General features: G+C 41.3%; 1 protein-coding gene across 20 annotated transcripts in view; it reads left to right on the top strand.

Annotated features, from left to right (window-relative positions):
* Window positions 1–23,474, top strand: part of PPFIBP2 (PPFIB scaffold protein 2) — a 174,797-nt gene that overhangs the window by 34,782 nt on the left and 116,541 nt on the right. For all 20 annotated transcript variants that reach the window (XR_014068681.1, XR_014068678.1, XR_014068677.1 and 17 more), the window contains one exon: window positions 19,928–20,142. Coding sequence is in view for 17 of the 20 variants with exons in the window: in XM_081540864.1 (XP_081396990.1) it covers window positions 19,928–20,142 (215 nt within the window). In the remaining 3 variants the exon portion in view is untranslated. The remainder of the gene's footprint in view (window positions 1–19,927; window positions 20,143–23,474) is intronic.

Here is a 23,474-nt window from a genome sequence, read left to right as displayed (position 1 = left end):
AGAGACTCCGGAGATTGGGATGTCCTGCTCCAGGTTAGGGTCCCGGAAAGCCCTATTGAGAGGAGATGATCAACAGTATGGGTTTCCTGGCAGTCTTTTCAGAGAGTCTCCCCTGGAAGTTTCCAGGGCCTCCTGTGCATCGAGATCAGAGTCAGGCTCTCAGACCAGCTCATCACAGTACAGCCGAGCCCCCAGCCCAGGGGCAAGAAGGAGACTGTGAGAGCCCCTGGAGCAGGCGGGGTGCTTAGACAGCTGGGACAGGTGAGGGGGACACCTCCTAAAGAAGGCAGCCTGTGTGGGGTCACTTCCTCCTCCTGCCTCTGAAGTTCCCCATGCAGACACCCCTGAAATGACAAAGCATCTGGCACAGTCCCCTCTGTGAGTGAGGACTATGGGTCTGAATACTTGGGGCCTTGGCTTGGTCGGGGACCTACAGTGGGTATGGTTCCTGGAGCAGATCCAGAGACTCCCATCCTGTTTCCTTTCAGCATTGCATGCTTCCCCCTTCTCCTGTTTCCTTAGGCCTCCGCCCTGGCAGACTCCTCCTGGAAGGGCTCCCTGGGCGTCTCTGGAACAGATGCAAGAGTTTTGCTGGGAGATGGTCTAAAACATTCCAAGGAGTTCTTTGGTTGGAGGAACACCTGTAGCCAGACTGCTTGTTTCAAATCCTAGCTGTGCATCAAGTTACCTGCATGATATGTGCTTCAGCTTCCTCATATTTAAAACGGGTATAATAATAGAACCCACCTAAGAAGGTTGCTGTGCTTACACTTGTAAGGGCTTAACACAGAGCCTGCCATGTAGTAAGCAGTATAAAATGTCAGCTCTTGACAAATTGAGTTCTCATGTATTCAGGTCCTTATTTCACCCATCTGTGTGCTGTGGTTTTCATTGTCTAGCTAAGGCTTATGCATGCCTCTTAAGCTTGCCTGGGGTCTACAAGATTAATGCAGAGTCTCTGAGCGGGTTCTGCTCTGCTCTTGCCCCCTTGTAGACGTCTTCCACAGAGCAGCGGAGGAATCAGATCACACCACTCTCCCCACAGCTCTTCAATGGCTTCGCATTTCAGGATAAACATCTGAAGTCTCCATTATAAGCAGCAATGCTGTATGCAGTTTGGCCTTTGGCTGCCTGTGTGGCTGCACTTCCTACACCTTCCATCTGGCTTGTCTCGCTTTAGCATAGGCTGTCCCTCTGCTGGAGTGTTGTCCAAGTACACTGAGGTCAGATCTCTGCTGAAATGTCACCATGCAGAGGCCTTTCCGGACAGTCTCTCATGTAGCATCCCTACATCCCCTCCCCCCAGCCTCGCATCCTGTTTTTATTTCTTTATAGCACTTACTACCATCTGACCCATTAGGTTCATATTCATCTGTTCATTATCTGCCTCCTGCACCAGAATGTAAGCTCTGTGACAGCAGAGGCTTTGCTGCTGCATCTCCAGTGCAACACAGAATACGTGTTTAATAGATGTTTGGGTCCCATGTGTATTTGATTTACTTTTGTGAATAAGCTCCCCTTTTCATTTATTAGGCAGCAGTTACTGGTTTCTGTACCTATCCCTTGTCTGTCTGCATGCTGGACTTCATTGATTATTTTCTTTCTTGTGTCTTTGGCTCATTCTTGTGGAATAATATATCACTTTTTTTTTTTTTTTGAAGACTCCGTGGTTATCATGTACTGTGAGCCATCTCTTAAGCAGTAATTGGCTCACCCAGACATTTGACAGGATCTATTTGGCAGATAATTCAACACTGAGGTTATTAGTGAGTGTCTGGAGGGCATATGTTCTATGCCATTTGCGAAGAAAAGAATAATAATTAGTGAATGCTTTTGTGTGGGATACTTTTCCTCAAGATTATTAAAGCCATCCTTATTTTCAAGTTGACTGGGCCAAAGATCTTAGGGATTTTTGTGGTTATTAATGTAAACTGCAGTTAGACTGTTGGAGTTCGAATCCCAGCTCAGCCACTTATTACTGGCTGTGGAGTTTTTGGGCAAATTGCTTGATCCCCTGAGCCTCAGTTTCTTCATAGTGTATAGACAGTGGTAATAACAGTGCCATCTCATGTTATTGGGAGGATTAAATTAAGGTAAAGAAGGCACTTAGAATAGTACCTGTTACCTAGTAAGTGCTCACTGGGTCTAAGTTACCTTGGTTTTGTTGCTATTACTATTGACATTATTTTTGCCACCCGAGCTATAGTGCTGGTAAATGACAGAACTAGGATTTGAGTCCAGGATATCTGAGATCCAAATGTCTTCCTGGCTCCTTTCACTCCTGGGTTGATCTCATGGTGATGTGATGTGCAGCAGAGCCCCTGGGGTTCTGCAGGGCCATCTAGGGAGTTCACTGGGAGGAGGGTCCAGTCCTGTCCTTGTCCCCAGTCTGTTGGTCACAGTGGCTTTGCTCTCTTCCCTTCTACATTCAGCTTCCAAGTAAGAGCTCGTTTCCTTGAGCGTAGAGCTAGAAGGAAGTTGAAGACTGTGGTACCAACATCATGAACCATAGATTCTGTAGAGGTTATGTCTTTGTGTGAACATTTATGTTGTCCTTTCTTTATTTCTATTCTGTTGCTAATTTGAAGTCGAAGGGTGTCAAGTGCTACTTCCAGCTGGTAAAGGACTCAAACCACTGTATCCTCTCACTTTATGAAAACACAGTTATGCTTATCTTAGTGAAGAAGTTTTTATGGGCTTCCTGTGTGCCCTAAATAGCAAGCATTTATGTAGAAACAAATGGATTCCTACTCAAATGGACACAATTTCTTTCAGTAATGATTATTAATGATTATAACACTGTATAACCAGAACTTTCCCTTATTAATTATTCTACAGTATGACAGGCTACTCTTCACTTTCCAAAACTCTTTCCAAAAGAGTTTTCAGAAGAGTGTACTTAGGGCATGTGATATCAATGTGTATATAATTAAGCCTTTAATGCAAAAAAAAAGAGTGCCCTCTTCTTCTGATCAATGTAAACAGTACAGATGATGCAAGAGATGATCACTCACAGAAGCAACCAGGCCAGGAAAACTCAGAGGACATCCTGATACACAAGTGCCAAATACGCCCTTGCAGAGGCAAGCATGGTGACCCTCATCATCGCCAGGCATTCGTCTGCTCTGGAGGCATGAGACAAAAGAAATGCCTTCTAAGCAGAAGTAGGAAATGAAGCAGAAACATGAAGTGAAACTCCTTGTAAAGCTGAATTCTTGAAATCTGAATGGGTGTATCCCGGGTATGATTGTATTTAATTAGGACCCGAGAATTTTATAACAGAAAGTTAGGACAAGGTGACTTAGAAAACCCAGAACCTTTGTCCAAATGAGTTGTTTCTAATACAAAAGACCAGTATTATAAGTTCCAGTAAGATGTTAACCTTTGATCTGGTCTTCCTCTTGATTAGTCCCTGTGATTCAGCCTACAAATAACACCATAATTGAATTACACTGTTGATGATTGAAATTAAACACTGTGCTGCTTAATTGCATCCCTGTGGATGACCCTGAGCAATGACCACATACACTAATTTTGTGTAGGACTTCATCTGTGGTCAGCGGCTGCTCCAGGAGGCTGCATGTGTGTGTGTGTGTGTGACCAGAGAACCCCTGGTCAGGACACAGAGGGCCACTTATTTCTCTTCACTGTGCAGGAGGTTACTCATGGGGTTATCTACAAGCTATACCCATTGATGGAGAACAGTTAAAAGGAATCTGATAATGACAGTTGAACAAAGAGGTTGCTCTGTCTGGGCCTTTCTTCCAAACTCTTTTTTTCTTTTTTAAAGATTTTTTTTGATGTGGACCTTTTTCTTTTTAAAGTATTATTGAATTTGTTACAATATTGTTTTTGTTTGGGTTTTTGGCCTCAAGGCATGTGAGGTCTCAGCTCCCCAGGCAGGACTGGAAACTGTACCCCTTGCACTGGAAGAAGTCTTAACCACTGGACCAGCGAAATCCCTCTGCCAACTCTGATTAGTGTCCATTTTTTGGTTTTTTTTGTTTGTTTGTTTTCAAGATTTGTGAGGGCAGAGAAAGTTCTGATCAAGACTGGAATTATTCATGTTGGCCCATGAATGATTTTAGCTGTGGCATTCAAGACTGATGATGCATCCACACTCTGAACAATTAGTTGGCCTTATCTCCAGCCTCTCCAAGGCCAATCAATATGGAGTGGTCATCAGTAACAAAGTCACCTGTTTCCCAGTCAGGACTCAGGTTGAGAGTCCTCTGCTCTGACACTGACCCAAGGAGAGTCAGGGCAGAATTTTGGAGGTGTCTAGTGGGCTGAGAGGAGAAGGCAATGGCACCCCACTCCAGTACTCTTGCCTGGAGAATTCCATGGATGAAGGAGCCTGGTAGGCTGCAGTCCATGGGATCGTGAAGAGTCGGACACGACTGAGAGACTTCACTTTCACTTTTCACTTTCATGCATCGGAGAAGGAAATGGCAACCCACTCCAGTGTTCTTGCCTGGAGAATCCCAGGGGCAAAGAAGCCTGGTGGGCTGCCGTCTGTGGGGTCGCACAGAGTCGGACACGACTGAAGTGACTTAGCAGCAGTGGGCTGAGATGTCAAAGGCTGCCCTTTGTGTAAAGAAGTTGAGATGGCTCACAGTGGGGCTGGGAGCCCTGTTGAACAGCTACATTCTGTTTTTTACCCTTGCTGGCAAAGCCTACCTCTCCAGCCTCATTTTCTATTCTCTGAAAGTGTGTGAGTAAATTTGGAATTATCATTTGTTCATTAAATACTTGCTTATAGTTTAAATTATAGGAACTGACCTGCAAAACCATCTGGACCTTGTATTTCCTCATGTCTTTTCTTAATGGTTAGGGATAGTCAGGTTTTAATTTTTTCTCTATTGAGTTCTGGCATGCTGTATTTTTCTAGATATTTGCGTATTTTACCAACATTTTCCATTTTGTTAGCATATGGTTGTCTATTGTATTTTATCTTTTTAAGGTCTGCTACACTTGTTATATCTGTTTTTATTTCTGGTATTGCTTATTTGTTTGCCTGCCCTTTATTTTTTGATCATTCTTGCCAGAGACTATTTTTTAATGTCTGTTTTCAAAGAATTATTTTTGTGGATCAATCCCCATAGTAGGTGTAAATATTATTTATTCTATAAATAGATAAATGTGTGTATGTATTAGCCCACGTTCTTCAGAGAAACAGAACCAATAGGGGTGTGTGTGTGTGTGTGTGTGTGTGTGTGTGTGTGTGTGTGTGGAGAGAGACAGAGAAAGAGACATTTATTTTAAGGAATTGGCTCACATGAATGTGGAAGTTGGCAAGTTCAAAATCTTCAGGGTAAGCCAGCAGCCTGGAGGGCCAGGGAAGATCCAGTTTTGCAGTTCAAATCCAAAGACCATCTGCTGGCAAATCTCCACTTCTTCCAGAGAAGTCAGTTATTTTTTTTTTCCTATTAAGATCTTCCACTAATTGGGTGAGGCCCACCCATGTTATGGAGGACAGTCTGCTTTGTCAAAGTCTACTGATTTAAATGTTAATCTTATTGAAAAATATATCTTCACAGAAACATCTAGAATAATATTTGACTAAATATCTGAGTATTGTGACCTAGGCAAATCAACACATACAACTAACCATCCTTATATATATATATATAGACATTATGTATTTATGCTTTATATATGTACATATTTAACTTCTTTAAATATATATTCTTTATCATTTTCTGTTCTACTTACTTGAATCTATCTGTTCAACTTAACAAATCAATAATATATAATATTATGTATTTACAATTGACTGCTAACTTAATTGTAGTGGTTAAAGTGGTTTCTGGTCCTTTTTGGAATTTATTGATTCTTGCTTTGTTGCTTTGACTAGAACGTTGTCTGTTTCTGTTTTGTAAATAAGTTTATTTGTATCATTATTTTATGTTCCACAATTTAAGTGATATCATATGGTTTTTGTCTTTCTCCTTCTGACTTACTTCACTTAGTATGATAATCTCTAAGTCCATCAATGTTGCTGTAAATGGCATTATTTCATTCTTTTCTATGGCTGAGTAATATTCCATTCTGTGTGTGTGTGTATAGAAAATCTTCTTTATCCATTCTTTCATCTGTTTATGCACACTTAGGTTGCTTCCATGTCTTAGCTATTGCAGATAGTGCTGGAGTGCCTGTATCTTTTCAAGTTACAGTTTTCATCCTTTCCAGATATATGCCCAATAGTGGGATTGCTGGATCATGTGGTAACTCTATTTTTAGTTTCTCCATTCTGTTCTCCATAAGGGCCCCACCAATTTACATTCCTACCAACAGCATAGCAGAATTCTTTTTTCTCCATACCCTCTTCAGAATATATATTTGTTGACTTTGGATGATGGCCGTTCTGACAGTTGTGAGATGGTATCTCAAGTAGTTTTGATTTGCCTTTCTCTAATAATTAGTGGTGATATTGAGCATCTTTTCATGTGCCTGTTGGCCATCTGTATATCTTATGGATAAAAGGCTAGGTCTTTTACCCTTTTTGGAATGAGTTGTTGCTTTTTTGTTATTGAGTTGTATGAGCTGTTGGTATATTTTGGAAATTAATCTGTTGTCAGCAGTATCATTTGCAAATATATTCTCCTATTCCTTAGGTTGTCTTTTCGTTGATGGTTTCCTCTGCTGTGTGAAAGCTTATGTTGACTAGGTCTCATTTGTTTATCAACTATTTTATTTTTTGATTTCTGCACTTCTCTTTCTGCACCCCCTCTTTCTTCACTTCTCTTACCCTTCTTTTAGTGTTTGAAAACATAGAATTGTTTATGTGTGTTCATATTCCAGCATCAAGGCCAAGTTCAGTGGGTGATTTTTACTAGTGATAGGCTGAGGGTATTGCCCTTTGCTTCCTGGCTTTATGCAAAGGTCTCCCATGTGACCTCTCCCTTTGCTCTGCCCCTAAACTTCGTCTCCTGTCCTCAAATGGCCCATTCAAGCCCAGATGTGTGACGGAATTGACCTACAGCAATATCAGCTCAAATGCTCTTTTTCTCTTGAGCTACTGAGCTCTGAAAATTTCCTTCAGTTCAATTTCTTTAAAAAGTATGTGTGTTTGTGTTTTTTAATTTTAGGGTGTCCTTTGGGATTTTTCTGAGTACAGCTAGTCTGTCACAGCCTGACCTATTGCAGCTGTAGTACCGTCACCTTCCTTGGTTCACAACCCCTTCCTCCATCTTCAAAGTCAGCAGTGGCAGGGCGAGTCCCCATGTCACATCTCTCTGAGCATTCTTCTGCCTCCCTTTTCTGATTTAAGAGCTCATGTGATTAAAAATCCAGGATAATATCTCCATCTCGTGATTCTTAGTCACATCTGTAGAGTCCCTTCTGCTATATTAGGTAACAAACACATCCATAGTTGCCAGGGGACAGGATTGGACATCTTTGGGAGGGTCATTATTCTACCACAAAGGTAATAACTAACATCCCTTACAGTGTTGTAAATCAACTATACTTAAATAAAAAATTTAAAAAGAATGGCATCCATTTATTCCCCTGCTTACTTTGGTTCTGCTTAAGGAACAGACAAAGGAGTCAGATAGAAAGAGATCAAAGTATCAGCTTTATCATTAGTTTAACTGACTAGGAACTTTAACTTGACCTGAAGCCACAATCAGGATCTTGAATCCACTCATCCTACACACATCCTTGAATTGAACTTGAATCCCAAACTTATAGACTTCCATCTTGCTGGGGGGCGGAGCTGGCCTCAGAAAGCTTCCTTGGAAGATAATGCCTTCATATGGGGACAGGCATCTCTAGCGAGAATTCCATCTTTCAGTTCTGTCTTCAGAAGGGGTATTCCTCTGTTGAGGAAAAACTGAGCGAGGGGAGATATGTGGAAACCGTTCTCTCCTCCCACAGAAATATGGAGACTGGAATAGTACCCATAATAGCAATTCTTTATTTTTGTTAAGATTTTCTGTATGGCCTAATCTATGGTCATTTTTGAAAAAAGGCTTTATATGTGCTTGAACACAATGTACCGTCTCTAGTGTTTAGCACATAGTTCTTTATATGTCTTTTGCTATGTATTTTGCTATATCACCACTAAAGTTTTTATTTTTGGGTCTGCTTGACCTGTAATTTCCCAAGGGAGAGGGTCTTTTTTATACAGTGTGGGATTTGGTTTGTAAATTTGTATTTAGGATTTGATATGTAGGGCTTCCCTAGTGGCTCAGACAGTAAAAAATCTGCCTGCAATGTGGGAGATCCAAGGGAGAGCGTCGTTTTTATACACTGTGAGATTTAGTCTGTAAATTTGTGTTTAGGATTTGATATGTAAGTTCATTAGTGAGAAGGCTTGTAATTTGTCTTCGTAATACTCAGAGCTGCTAAATTATTCAGTTACAGGGGTCACCATTCACAGTCTGGTCTGTAAGTTGTACTGGCAGCTATCCTTATTGAAATAGTTTGAAACAGTCCCTCTTTTTCTATACTGAACGCAAGAGTTAGATGAGAATTATTCACTTCATGAACATTGGCTAGAGCTAACTTGTAAAAGCATGTGGCCTGGTATTTTTGCTGTGGAAAAATATCAAATTATGGTTCCACTTTTTATAGGTTTGTTCAAATGGTTTTTTTAATCATTTTATCCAGTGATTGTGTGTATGTGTGATTAGTCTTAATATTTTTTTGATCAAAAGTACCTACATCAATGCATAAAGTCCTTAGTTTTATCTTTTGAATACTTCAAATTTCACTCATTCAGTGTCATAATTTTTGTATGTCTTTCTTAATATCAACTGGATTTCTTTTCCTATTACTTATATTTTTGCATTTAAATAGGTTAGTTTAGTGCATTAATAATTATAATAGTTACTAGTATATAGGTTTGTGGTTGTTCAGTCTTAAGTTGTGTCTGACTCTTTGGGACTTCATGGATTGCAGCATGCCTGGTTCCTCTGTCCTCCAATGTCTCCTGGAGTTTGCTCAAATTTATGTCCATTAAGTTGGTGATGCTATCTAACTGTCTCGTCCTCTGCCACTCCATTCTCCTTTTGCCTTTAAACCTTCCTAGCATCAGAGTCTTTTCTAGTGAGTCAGTTTTTGCATCAGGTGGCCAAAGTATTGGAGCTTCAGCTTTAGCACCAGTACTTCCAATGAATTAAATATTCATTAATTAAATATTAAAATAATATTAAAATATTAAAATAATAAAAATATTAAAATAATATAAAATAAAATAATATAAAATATTATATAATGTATATTAAATATAATATAATATAAATAAAATATAAAAATAATATAAAATATAAAAATATTAAATAAAATGAATTAAATATAAAGGGTTAATTTCCTTTGGGATTGACAGGTTCTATGTCCTTGCTGTCCATGGGACTCTAAAGAGTCTTCTCCAGCACCACAATTCAAAAGCATCAATTCTTCAGCACTAAGCCTTCTTTATGGACCAAATCTCACATCTGTACATGGCTACTAAATAAAACATAGCTTTGACTGCTGCTGCTGCTGCTAAGTCGCGTCAGTCGTGTCTGACTCTGTGTGACCCCATAGATGGCAGCCCACCAGGCTCCTCCGTCCCTGGGATTCTCCAGCCAAGAACACTGGAGTGGGTTGCCATTTCCTTCTCCAATGCATGAAAGTGAAAAGTGAAAGTGAAGTCGCTCAGTCATGTCCGACTCTTAGCAACCCCATGTACTGCAGCCTACCAGGCTCCTCCATCCATGGGATTTTCCAGGCAAGAGTACTGGAGTGGGTCGCCAGTGCCTTCTCCATAGCTTTGACTAGATGGACCTTTATCGGCAAAGTCTCTGCTTCCGAACACACTGTCTAGGTTTGTCATAGCTTTCCTTCCAAGGAGCAAGCATCTTTTAATTCCATCACTGCAATCACTGTCTGCAGTGATTTTGGAGCCCAAGAAAATAAAGTCTATCACTGCTTCCACTTTTCCCCCTTCTATTTGCTGTGAAGTGATGGGACTGGATGCCATGATTTTAGTTTTTTTTTTTTTAATGTTGAGTTTCAAACTAGCTTTTTCACTCTCCTCTTTCACCATCATCAAGAGGCTCTTCAGTTCCTGTTCATTTTCTGTCATTAGAGTTTCATCATCTGCATATTTGAGGTTGTTGATATTTCTCCTGGCAATCTTGATTCCAGCTGGTGATTTATCCAGCCCAGCATTTCACATGATGTACTCTGCATATAAGTTAAATAAGCAGGGTGACAATATAAAGCCTTATCATACTCTTTCCCAATTTTGAACCAGTCTGTCCTTCCATATCCATTTCTAATGGTTGCTTCTTGACTCGCATACAGGTTTCTCAGGAGACATGAAAGTGGTCTGGTACTCCCATCTCTTTAAGAATTTTCGTGATGTGAGAGAATAGCATTGAAACATATACATAACCATATGTAAAACAGATAGCCAGTGGGAGTTTATTGTAAGATGCAGGGAACCCAAAGCTGGTGCTTTGTGATAACCTAGAGGGGTAGGATGGGGAGGGAGGTGGGAAGTACGTTTGAGAGGAAGGGGATATATGTATACCTATGGCCAATTCATGCTGATGACACAAATGACATGAATGTGATGGTATGACAGAAACCATCATAATATTGTTAAGTCAGTTCAGTTCAGTCGCTCAGTCATGTCCAACTCTTTGCGACCCAATGGACTGCAGCATGCCAGGCTTCCCTGTCCATCACCAAATCCCGGAGCCTACTCAAACTCATATCCATTGCATTGGTGATGCCATCCAACCATCTCATCCTCTGTTGTCCCCTTCTCCTCCTGCCTTCAATCTTTCCCAACATCAGGGTCTTTTCCAATGAGTCAGCTCTTCACATCAGGTGGCCAAAGTATTGGAGCTAAAGCATCGATCCTTCCAAGGAGTATTCAGGACTGATTTCCTTTAGGATTGACTGGTTGGACCTCCTTGCAGTCCAAGGGACTCTCAAGAGTCTTCCCCAACACCACCAGTTCAAAAGCACCAATTCTTTGGCACTCAGCCTTAAGTCCAACTCTCACATCCATACATGGCTACTGGAAAACCATACCCTTGACTAGATGAACCTTTGTTGGCAAAGTAATGTCTCTGCTTTTTAATATGCTGTCTAGGTTGGTCATAGCTTTTCTTCCAAGGAGCAAGTGTCTTTTAATTTCATGGCTGCAGTCACCATCTGCAGTGATTTTGGAGCCCCCAAAAATAAAGTCGGTCACTGTTTGCATTGTTTCCCCATCTATTTACCATGAAGTGATGGGACTGGATGCCATGATCCTAGTTTTCTGAATGTTAAGTTTTAAGCCAACTTTTTCACTGTCCTCTTTCATTTTCATCAAGAGGCCCCTTAGGTCTTCTTTGCTTTCTGCCATAAGGGTGGTATCATCTGCATATCTGAGGTTATTGATATTTCTCCCATCAATCTTGATTCCAGCTTGTGCTTCATCCAGCCTGGCATTTCACATGATGTACTCTGCATATAAGTTAAATAAGCAGAGTGACAATATACAGCCTTGACGTACTCCTTTTCCTATTTGGAACCAGTCTGTTGATCCATGTCTAGTTCTAACTGTTGCTTCCTGACCTGCATACAGGTTTCTCAGGAAGCAGGTCGCGTGGTCTGGTATTCTCATCTCTTTCAGAATTTTCCACAGTTTGTTGTGATCCACACAGTCAAAGGCCGTGGTGTAGTCAATAAAGCAAAAGTAGATTTTTTTTGGAGCTCTCTTGCTTTTTCGATGATCCAGTGGATGTTGGCAATTTGATCTCTTGTTTCTCTGCCTTTTCTAAATCCAACTTGAACATTTGGAAGTTAACGATTCACATACTGTTGAAGCCTGGCTTGGAGAATTTCGAGCATTACTTTGCTAGTGTGTGAGATGAGTGCAACTGTGCAGTAGTTTGAACATTCTTTGGCATTGCCTTTCTTTGGGATTGGAATGAAAACTGACCGTTTCCAATCCTGTGACCATTGCTGAGTTTTCCAGATTTGCTGGCATATTGAGAACAGCAGTTTCACAACATCATCTTTTAGGATTTTAAATATTTGAGCTGGAATTCTGTCACCTTCACTAGCTTTGTTCATAGTAATATTTCCTAAGGCCCACTTTACACTTCAGGATGTCCAGCTCTAGGTGAGTGACCACACCATTATGGTAATCAGGGTCATTAAGACCCTTTTTCTTTCCCTTATCTTCTTTCCTCGGGTGTTTCTAAAGCCTTCTCAGACAACCAATTTGCCATCTTGAATTTCTTTTTCTTTGGGATGGTTTTGGTTACTGCCTCCTGTACAGTGTTATAAACCGCCATCCATAGTTCTTCAGGTACTCTGTCTACCAGATCTAATCCCTTGAATCTATTTGTTACTTCCACTGTATAATGATAATGAATTTGATTTAGGTCGTACCTGAATGGCCTAGTGGATTTCCCTATTTTGTTCAATTAACCTGAATTTTTCAATAAGGAGCTCATGTTCTGAGCCAATCAGTTCCAAGTCTTGTTTTTGCTGACTATATCAGCAAAAGATGAGCTTCTCCATCTTTGGTTGCAAATAATATAATCAATCTGATTTTGGTATTGACCATTTGGTGATACGATCATGGTATCCGGTCCCATCACTTCATGGCAAATAGATGGGGAAACAATGCAAACAGTAACAGACTTTATTTTGGGGGGCTCCAAAATCACTGCAGATGGTGACTGCAGCCATGAAATTAAAAGACACTTGCTCCTTGGAAGAAAAGCTATGACTTACTGAGACAGCATATTAAAAAGCAGAGACATGACTTTGCCAACAAAGGTTCATCTAGTCAAAGCTATGGTTTTTCAAGTAGTCATGTATGGATGTTAGGGTTGGACCATAAAGAAAGCTGAGTGCTGAAGATCTGATGCTTTTGAACTGGTGGTGTTGGGGAAGACTTGAGAGTACCTTGGACTGCAAGGAGATCCAACCACTCCATCCTAAAGGAGATCAGTCCTGGGTGTTCATTGGAAGGACTGATGTTGAAGCTGAAGCTCCAATACTTTGGCCACCTGATGTGAAGAACTGACTCCTTGGAAAAGACCCTGATGCTGGGAAAGATATGAGGGCAGGAGGAGAAGGGAATGACAGAGGATGAGATGATTGGATGGCATCACCGACTCGATGGACATGAGTTTGAGCAAGCTCCATGAGCTGGTGATAGACAGGGAAGCCTGGCGTGCTGCAGTCTAGGTGGCCACAAAGAGTCAGACATGACTGAGCAACTGAACTGAATTGAACTGATTTGGTGATATGCAAGTGTAGAGTCATCTCTTGTGTTGTTAGAAGAGGGTGTTTGCTATGACCAGTGTATTCTGTTGACAAAACTCTGTTAGCCTTTGCCCTGCTTTATTTTGTACTCCAAGGCCAAACTTTCCTGTTATCCCAGGTATCTCTTGACTTCCTACTTTTGCATTGCAATCCTCTATGATGAAATAGTCATCTTTTTTTTTTTTTGATATTACTTCTAGAAGGACTTGTAGGTCTTCATAGAACCAGTCAATTTCAGCTTCTTGGGCATCAGTGGTTGGGGCATAGACTTGGATTACTGTGATGTTGGATGGTTTGCCTTGGAAACGAACCAAGATCATTCTGTTGTTTTTGAGATTGCATCCAAGTACTGAATTTCAGACTCTTTTGTTGACTGTGAGAGCTCTTCCATTTCTTCTCAGGGATTCTTGTCCACAGTAGTAGATATAATGGTCATTTCAATTAAATTCACCCATTCCTGTCCATTTTAGTTCACTGATTCCTAAGATGTTGACCATCTCCTGCTTGAGCACATCCAATTTACCTTGATTCACGGACCTGACTTTTCAGGTTCCTAAGCAATATTGTTCTTTACAACGTTACTTTACTTTCAACATTGTACTCTACTTTCACCTCTAGACATATCCACAGCTGAGCATCGTTTCCACCGTGGCCCAGTGGTTTCATTCTTTCTGGGGCTATTAGTAATTGCCCTCCAGTCTTCCCCAGTGTTAACTCTTTGCAACCCCATGGACTGGAGCTCACCAGGCTCCTCTGTCCGTGGAATTCTCCAGGCAAGAAAACTGGAGTGGGTAGCCATTCCCTTCTCCAGGCAATCTTTCTGACTCAAGTGTTGAACCTGGGTCTCCTGCATTGCAGGTGGATTCTTTACCACCTGAGCCACCAGGGGATATACTGGACACCTACCAATCTAGGGGATTCATCTCCTGGTGTTATATCTTTTTGCCTTTTCATACTGTCCTTGGGATTCTCTAGGCAAGAATAGTGGGGTGGGTTGCTGTTCCCTCCTCCAGTGGACCATGTTTGTCAGAACTCTTCGCTGTGACCCATCTGTCTTGGGTGGCTGCAAGCGTGCTCATCGCTTCATTCAGTTACCCAAGCCCGTTTGCCAGGACAAGACCGTGACCCTTGAAGGGGAGTATATAGATAGGTATGTGCTTGTTTCTTCATTTTATGTTTTTGTTTCTTTTTACCTTTTTTTTTAACTTGTTTTTGGTTTTGCCTTGCTGGCCTCTGTTGTATTGCTCAAGTTGTTTTTGTATCTCTGTTAGGAAATCAAACATCTATTTCTGTATTTTTAAAGCTCACCCTTACATTTTTAGCATGAATCTTTACCACAGAGGTGAAATACAAATATCTTTATAGAATAATAATTCTGTCTTCCTCTTCAGTAGTACATGAGTCTTAGAATGCTTTAATTCCCATCACTGCCCTGTCTTCCATAGTTTTGCCTTCTGGTATCATCTTTATTTATAGTCCCCTGAGTATTATGCTATTTATTACTATTCATTGAACATTTATTTTTTATCAGATATCATAATGCATTATTTTACCTAATCTTTATGAAAATTGTGAAAGATAAACAGTGTTGCCATCTCTTTTTTACAGACAGGAAATTGAGGCATAGAAAGATTAACTGGAAAGCATAATCAGGAAAAAATACTAGATCCATTGGGTCTCAAAATCCAAGTTTTTTTTGTTTTCCCATATTTCATAAACTAGTCTTAGCTCTCAAAGAAAAATGTTGGAATAAAGCCCTTAAGTCTGAGTAGTTGTTAGAGAATGTACAGGCCATGCAGTCCAGTGGTCTCCATTCTGGGTCTTCAGTGGAGGCGTCTGATGGTGCCCAAGGGGCTGCAGATCTGAGGGTGAAGCTGCAGCTCCTCTTTCAAAGGCTCCGCCTGAGTAACAGCTGTCTATAAATTCTCCTGTCTTGTGCGTTTTGTCATACTTGTGTACCACTGAAGAGCAGCAAGAAGAAATGGAAAATAGTTCTGGAGGCTGAAAAATCTGAGATCGAGGTGCCCACAGGGTTGATTTCTGGTGAGATCTCTCTAACTGCTTGTGGACTATTTTCCTCTCACTGTGTTCTCACATGGTCTTTCTTCTGCTTGTCTTGGAAGAGAGACGGGGCGGCTGCAGCTGGCCCTGGGGAAACAGACCCTGGGTTCAACCACTCTTGGGAGCTGCCCCTCTCCCCTGCCATGTGTGTTTTTTAAACTGACAGTATTTATTTTGTTTAATGAACAATTTAAACAACTTCTCGGACATAGTTGATTCTTTTATCCCCCTCCTTTTTGGTTGGTGCATTTTTTCTGCTTCATGAAGTAGATCTTTTAAAATCACTTCAGAAATACTTTGCCAGTAATAAATTGCATACGTCATTTATGTGAAAAATGTCCTTATTTTATTCTTAAATCTTGAGTGGTAGTTTATCTTGTACAGATTATAGGTTGGTAGCTACCTGAAGATATTATTTTGTGGTCATTGGGACTTATTGCTGATGAGAAGTCTTTGACAGTCTAATTGTAGAATATCTTTTATCTCTGGTTGCTTTTAAATTTCTTTTATCTTTGTTCTTCAGTTTCACTGTGTTGTTGCTAGGATTTGTTTTAATGTATCCCTTTGGGGACTCAATGTGTGTCTTTAAACTGAGAAGACTGAAAATTTTTTTTTTTTTTTTTTTTTTTGGCTGTTCTGGGTCTGTCTTGCTGCGAAGGCTTTTCTCTAGTTATGTTGCACGGGCTTCTCGCTGTGGTGGCTTCTCTTGTTGCAGAGCACAGGCTCTGGGGCCCTTCAATAAGTGCAGCATGTGGGCTCAGTAGTTGTGGCTCCCAGGCTCTAGAGCACAGGCTCAATTTTTGTGGCTTAGTTGCTCTGCAGCACGTGGGGTCTTTTTGGATGAGGGATGGAGCCTGTGTCTCCTGCTTTCGCAGGCATCTTCACTACCACCGAGCCACCAGGGAACCCCTAATGAAGATTTTATTGGTGACAAATCCGTAACCATTTTTTCTTTCACTGTTGCCTCTGCTTCAATAGCTCCTTCTCCCTTCCACTCCAGTAATTCTCTTATCTGTTGTTTAACCTATGCACTTAATTTTCTAACCTGAGTAACTGTATTCTTCGTGTTTTGGTTTCCAGTTGGTTCTTTTTCAAATTTTCCTGTTCTTTTCTCATACTTTCATGTCTTTTCATTAAAGTTTCTACATCTTCCTTTTTTACCTTCATTTATGTAAAACATATATCCAAAATATATTCCCAAATAGGCAAGTACTCATAATATTGATTTAGTCACATGTGTACTTACAGGCATTTAATTGTAAAAAATTATGAATTTTTTGTCTCACCGGGACATTTTAAATAATACTTTTATTCAAGCATTTTACCTTTATCCGAACATACTATTTCTGTCATTATAAGAGCTAGTTTCTGAATAAAAGTGTAACATCCCAGAGCAGTTAAAGAGCATTTGGGGATGTCGATAAAATATAGAGGTGGGCCTGAGAGTCTGCATTTGCACCACACTCCCAGGTAGTGCTGGAGCTACCGACATGCATCACTCTTTTGATGTGCAGAGTTTTAGAGTCCATATTTTTACTTTTAAGTTGTTGTAAACACAGCACTTTGAAAATTCACATACAAGGCTCTCATCAGTTATTTCATCTCATGTCGAAGAACCCCATTTGTATGATAAAGATCATTTTTAAAAAGTTTACCTTGAATGTATGTATTTCTGAATTGTGTAACATATATCATGTAAATGAAGACAGGCTAAGTCGTCATGCTGCAGTAACAAACAGTCCCACAATATCAGTTGCCTTGAAACAGCTTATACCACAAGTTCCCCCACTGCCCCGGGTCTGCTTAGGGCTTGGTCTATGTCATCATCTCTTTGTAACATGGGTAGATTCAGTTCCCACCATTGCCAGAGGCCAGAGCAAGTGAAAGAGATAAAAGGAATTGTGTTCTGGTTCCTAAAGACCTTCTTTTAGAAGTGACAATGTCAGTTTTCATGTTTATTGGTCAGAGGAAGTCATGTGGCTGTGAGTGGCTTCAAGGCGCAGAAGTGTTGTCCCAGTATGAGCTTAAGTAGAGGAGATCCAAAACATTTCTGAATAATCCTAATAACTGCTACACATACTTAGGTGCTTTTGAACATGACCACTGAAAGGCTTTCAATAAAATCCTATACTTGCATTTTAGGTTGTTTCATCTCCCCCCTAACAATTATTGAATCTGTATTAAATTTGGGTTTTAACGTGCTTCAGATAAAAATTATCAGGGGTGTCCTCTCTAAACATCAACACTTGGAATTGATTAATTTGATTTGCTAGCCAGTGGTTTCCACTTAAGCTGTACACTGGAATCACCTGGGGAGCTTTTTTGTTATCCCAGATCAGCCTCAGACCAATCAAACTGGAACCCTGGAGGTGGGACTCTGGCGTCTGTAGAGGATTTCAATGTGTATATAAAACTGAAGCCCTTTGTATTAATCTATCTTCTCCAAAGAATGCTTTATTGTTCAAGATAAAGTAATTGAGAGATTGCCCCCAAAGAGAATCTCTGTTAGGGCTTGAACGGGAGGTGAGCTACTGTTTTCTGAGAGGCATTTTAGGGCTCAACACCTTGCCTTCTGTTATTGTCACTTCTGTATTGTTTTGTTAAACCCAGGTATGAGGGTATGCATTTTCTTATTTGTTGCATCTGATAGTCCTGTTTTTGTGTGTTTCCCTCTGTGATTGTAGTTTTTCCATAGCAGTCAGTTGGCTGTAGAGAATCTGTGTGGCGTGTGGAACTGAGTCTTCTGGGTAACTGTTACTTTTGCTAGTGCTAGGACTAAGGAGTTTCACCATTTTGGACTATTTTCTGAGCCTGTGTTTTGATGTAAATTGTAAAGAAATAGAAATTAAAGTCTTTTATGTATGTACACATTACATGCAAAGATGGACACAGATACACATGCACTCATACACCTTTACACACACATACAATATGTGAATAGTAAGAAAAAATCCCAAGGCTTTGGGGGCAGGGAGGGGCCCACGGAATGGGAGGGACTTGTCCAAGGCCTCACTGATAGAAAGTGAATGAAAATCTCAGTCTTCCCACATACTTCTGGCCTGACTTATCCTACATTTGTAAATGTGTGTGTGTTGGAGTGTGTTCAGGATGGAGAGGCATGACTTAGCATTTGTTTGGAGATTGGGGGTCTTGCCCTACTTCTGTCCATTTTCTTTCCTGAAGTTTTTGACTGTGACCTTTCCTAGGCAACTTTTAATTGGATTTGTACAAGCCAGAAAGTGCTGAGCACACATCAGAGTGGGGGTAACGGGGCCGTCTCCTAGCTCCCCAGAGCCATGGACTTGTTTGTGGATTGTGATCCACAATTCCCTCTAACCTGCACTTTCAGAAAGCAAACCAGCAATCTAAAAGTAATTGTTTCCTTCTGTGTGGATTTCTCTTTCCAAAGACTGCCATGGCAAGTAGGAAGTTGGCTTTGAAAAGAGTAGAGGAACCTGGAATTAGACGACAGGCCTGCAGTGTAACCGTGGATGTGGTGGCCCTACAGCCCACATTTTCCAGCAAGAGTCCTGATTTCAAATATTTTATTCTGTTGGCTTTATAAACAATCCAAATGCCCTGGAAATTCCACCATGAACCATATTTTCTAAAATGTTTCTTAACTGATGAAAGAAGCACAGAAATCCTTTGTTAGACTCTGTTGCCCCAGTTTTGGTTTAGAAAATATATCACCATCTATGCAAAGAAGACTTTTTTCCCTTCTTCTTCTCTTTTAATGGTGGGGTTTAGAAAGGCAAACACAGTCCTACTTGGGACATACCAATTTAGAAAAAGCTGACCAGTATCCCAGATCTCTGTGGAAATCCAGGCATTTTTCCTCTTAGCTATTCATCCAAGCATAGGTACAGACATTCAGCCAGTTCCCCCTCAGTCTACTGGGCAGGGGGCATGATAACTGTTTCAGCCAATGATGACAGAGGCTCTGCCCTCAGAGACTTCATAGTCCATGACGGGAGATGAAATATGGATACACACAGTGATAAATACAAGTCAAAGGTGTGAGTGTACCAGAGGATATAGAATCGCCCAACTGGGAAGACCTAGAAAGATTTTGATTGACTCCTCCTCACCAGATCCCACACAGCATCACTTCCTCTGCATCCTGTTGATCAGAGTAAGTCACTAGGCCAGCCCAGGGTGAGGATCCACCTTGGGGTGAGGGGGGTGGAATGCGCACACAAGAATGTGCAGCTCTCTGTGCATACAGTTTACCACATTAACTTCAAAGAAGACAGGTTTATTCCTCTCACAGCTGGGGCCTGTCATCTCACTGTTTCAGCACACAAGCACTTGATTGCAGGTGAGGTCTGGCTGTGCTCTCCCTGTTGTCTGAGCACATGAGCTTCCCCCAGCCAGTCACAACGGGCACAGTCATCTCCTCTCTCATGCCCAACCCAGGATGAAAGAGGATTTCTGCAAAGTTCACTTTGTGAGTGATTCTGCTGAGGCAGAAGTGGTCATCGAGGCTTCTGATCCGTCCCTCTCCCCTCCCCTTTCACTAACTTTGCTCTCTACCAGTTCCTTGCCCATGGCATCTACCATTCTCATCCAGGTTCCCACCTTTCTCTTGTTTCAGGAACTAAAACAGGGGCAGATGTTAGCGATGGTACCTGTGAGCCCGGACCGGTCTCCCCAGCCGCCTACATGAACCCCTTCCCGGTGCTCCATCTCGTCGAGGACTTGAGGCTGGCCTTGGAGATGCTGGAACATTCTCAGGAGAGGGCAGCCCTCCTGAGCCAGATCCCGGGCCCCACAGCTGCCTACATAAAGGATTGGTTCAAGGAGAGCTCGGTGAGTAGGCCCATGGCCTGGGTGGGGGAGCACAGTCATGGAGCCCGTGGAATGCCATCAGTTTTATCCGAGGTGTCCTAGCTCCTCCCCTTCAGGAGTTTGTCGATAGTCACATCCGCATGCCTTCCTCTGAACACTGATGAACTCTTTATCATGTTCATGATATGTGTTGTTCAATGTTTTCATTACATAGGCTGTCAGCTTAGGGTTCTGTAACATGCCCATGCCAGTGTGGTAGGGAGAATGATGATCCTCTGAAGATGCTTACATCCTGATTGCCAGAACCTGTGAATAAGTTTCCATACATGGTGGAAGGGAAGGAATCAGGTGGAATTAAGGTTGCTAATCAGCTGAATTTAAAGTGGGAAGAGTGGTCTGAGTTATCCAGGTGGGCCCAGTGTAATCACTGGCGTCCTTGTAAGAGGAAGGAGAGGCAGAAGAGTCAGTGTTGGAGTGATGGGATGGGCGAAGGACTCACCCCCCCAGCCGCCGACCACTGCTGGCTTTGAAGGTGGAAGGGCCAAGAACCAGGGAACACAGGCAGCCACCAGGAACTGGAAAACTGGCCTCTCCTCCAGAAAGGAAAGCAGTCTTACCCACAGCTTAATTTTAGCCCAGTAAGAACCATTTCAGACTTCTGACCTCCACAACTGTAAGATAATGAATTTCTGTCATTGCAAGTCACTGAGTTTGTGGTAATTTGTTATAGCAGCAACCGAGATTGCCCACAGAGGGAGGTGAAGGCTCCTGGGTGGGTCTTGGGTGGGCCTGTTACAGTTTTGGTTTGCAGACCAGCTTCTCATCCCTCCCCCACATGAAGGTGGTTCTTGGTGGTCCTCTCAGACTGATGATAGAAGTCCCCGCCTGCTTCTCCACAGGCTCTTTTTATTTATTTATTTGCTTCTTTATTTTTGGCTGTGTTGGGTCCATTGCTGCGTGCGGGCTTTCTCTAGTTGTGTGTGTGGGCTTCTCATTACAGTGGCTTCTCTTGTGGAGCACGGGCTCCAGAGCGTGTGGGATCCATAGTTTTGTCTCAAAGGTTCTAGAGTGAGGGCTCAGTAGTTGTGGCTCATGGGCTTAGTTGCCCTGCGGCACATGGGATTTTCCCAGACCAGGGATCAAACCCGTGCACTGGACTACTGAGGAAGCCTTCCACATGCTCTTTTAACTAGGTTGGAAGTTGCCAGGGAATGGCTTAGGTAGGTTAGTCCTCTTTTTCCCCAGCAGAAGGATCCCCTTTGCCTCCCTAGAGAGGCACTCTCTGGCTGTTACTGTGTTTGCTTTATGATGCTGGTCCTGGCTTCTGCCCTGTCATGTCTGACCATCTTCTGCTCACCTCTCCATGCAGCTGCGACTCTCTAGCTCACTTTACGCCTGGCATGGGCATCTATCCCTCCTTGTAATCCTGCTAGTACCGACTCAGGCTGCAGTGTTTACAGAAAATTTTATGAAGCCTCAAGGAAATCAAATCAGACTATCAATACATAATTTGCAGTGACTATGTATATTTACCTTGTACAGATGTGCCTGAATTTATGTAGCCATTCCTCTAATATTGAATTGAGGTATTTTTTAATCTTTCACTAATAACGTGGCGTTGCTGCAGAGACTGTCTTTGTCTAGAAATATTTATCTAAATATTTTCTTCAGATGGATTCGTGAAAGTAGAATAATAGTTAAAGCAGGCTTAACAGATAAAATGCAGAATGTTCCATTAAGTTGGAATTTTAGATAAATAATTTTTAATAAGTGTGTTTCATGCAGTTTGCTAAGTCTGGCAAACTCTGATCAAAGGTATTAATATCTTTAAGCCTTGTGACACATTTTTTCCAAACTGCTTTTCAGAAAGATTTTACCCATTTATATTTTCATTGGCAGGGCTTGAGGTACATCCTGATCAACAACAAGCACTAAGATTGAAAAAACAGCTAATTTCATAGGAAAAAGTTTCATTTTATCTTTCCATTTCTTTGTTTAGTAGAAAGGCTGAATTTTTAAATAAGCTTATTAATATTTATTCTTCTGTATGGTTTCCAAACTTTTGATCTCGTACCCCAATATGAAAAAAAAAATTCATTCTCCAAATACACATATTCATATATGGAGAATTGTCCTAATATATGTAAATTATAAAACAGTCCCAGATAGAAGATCCTTTTTAAAAGACCGGTTAAGAAAATAGTTCTAATATTTTCTTCACATACACAACCCAGCGATTATTTTGAGTCTCTTGGCTGCGGCTGCTGTAGTCTGGTCTGGTAGCATTCTGTATTCTTGTCTCCCTGACCCTATTTGGGTTTTAGTGCTTTTCTTATATTTAATGACTGTTTACCAGCTCTTTGCTTTGTGGTGTTCCTTTTCCTCACTTTTGTTTTTAAATGTTGTTTTTGGTGGGGTTTTTTTTTTGTTTTTTTTTTTTTAATTATATAAAAGAATTGTAATTTTATCAATCTTTCCTGTTTGAGCTTCTTTTCTTTCTAGAGAGTCCCCACCTGACCGCAGATCAAATAATATTTACCTGTATACTCTCTCCAGTAGGTTTATAGTTTGATTTGTATTCATCTGCAGTCTTTTTAGTGTGTGGTATGAAATAAGGATCTAACTTTTAAAATTTACCAAAAGAGATTCTTAAAAACTGTTTTGGATCTAAAAGCAGTCGTGGTGGTGTTCGGTTCTGCAAGATCCATCCCAGAAAACAGCTTGCTTTCAGATTTGCAGATCTGTTTTGGTGGCTGTTTACAACAGTTGGGGAAATGCTTGCCTTGGGATAGATGTTTCTAAAAGTTGTTGGATTCATAAATCTTTTGGAGTAATTACGGCCATCAGCAACCTATGAGTGGTGTACTTTGATGGGGGTGGGGCAGGCGGGGGGAGTCAAAAGTTCACGTAAACATTCCAAGATACCAGGGCTGGTTGTTAAGGTTTTGATTCTGGACAGAGACCACCTGTGTGTATTTTCGTTTTCCCAAATTTAAAGTCATTTTACAATCTGGTGCACACACAGTCCGTAGCAGGTATTATCTGTATGGAAATAGAATTCAAGGCGGTGAACAAACCCACAGCTCCTCTTTAGATTAATTTTAGATTGCCTTAGGTTAGTACTTTTATTTATTTATTTAAAATTTTTATTTATTTATTTTTGGCTGCACTGGGTCTTTGTTGCTGTGTGTAGGCTTTTTCTAGTTGTCGTGAGGGGGGCTACTCTCTAGTTGCCATGCGCTGTCTTCTCATTGCGGTGGCTTCTCTTTTTGTGGAGCCTGGGCTCGGTAGTTGTGGCTCACGGGCTTAGTTGCCCCGTGGCATACGGAATCTTCCCAGACCAGGGATCAACC

The sequence above is a fragment of the Giraffa tippelskirchi genome, chromosome 11 (genome assembly GCF_054371585.1).
Source record: "Giraffa tippelskirchi isolate mGirTip1 chromosome 11, T2T-mGirTip1v1.2.pri, whole genome shotgun sequence".
NCBI classification, from domain to species: domain Eukaryota; kingdom Metazoa; phylum Chordata; class Mammalia; order Artiodactyla; family Giraffidae; genus Giraffa; species Giraffa tippelskirchi.
The sequence above is the reverse complement of the archived record's forward strand: the minus strand, read 5'-3'. Positions and strand labels throughout refer to the sequence as shown.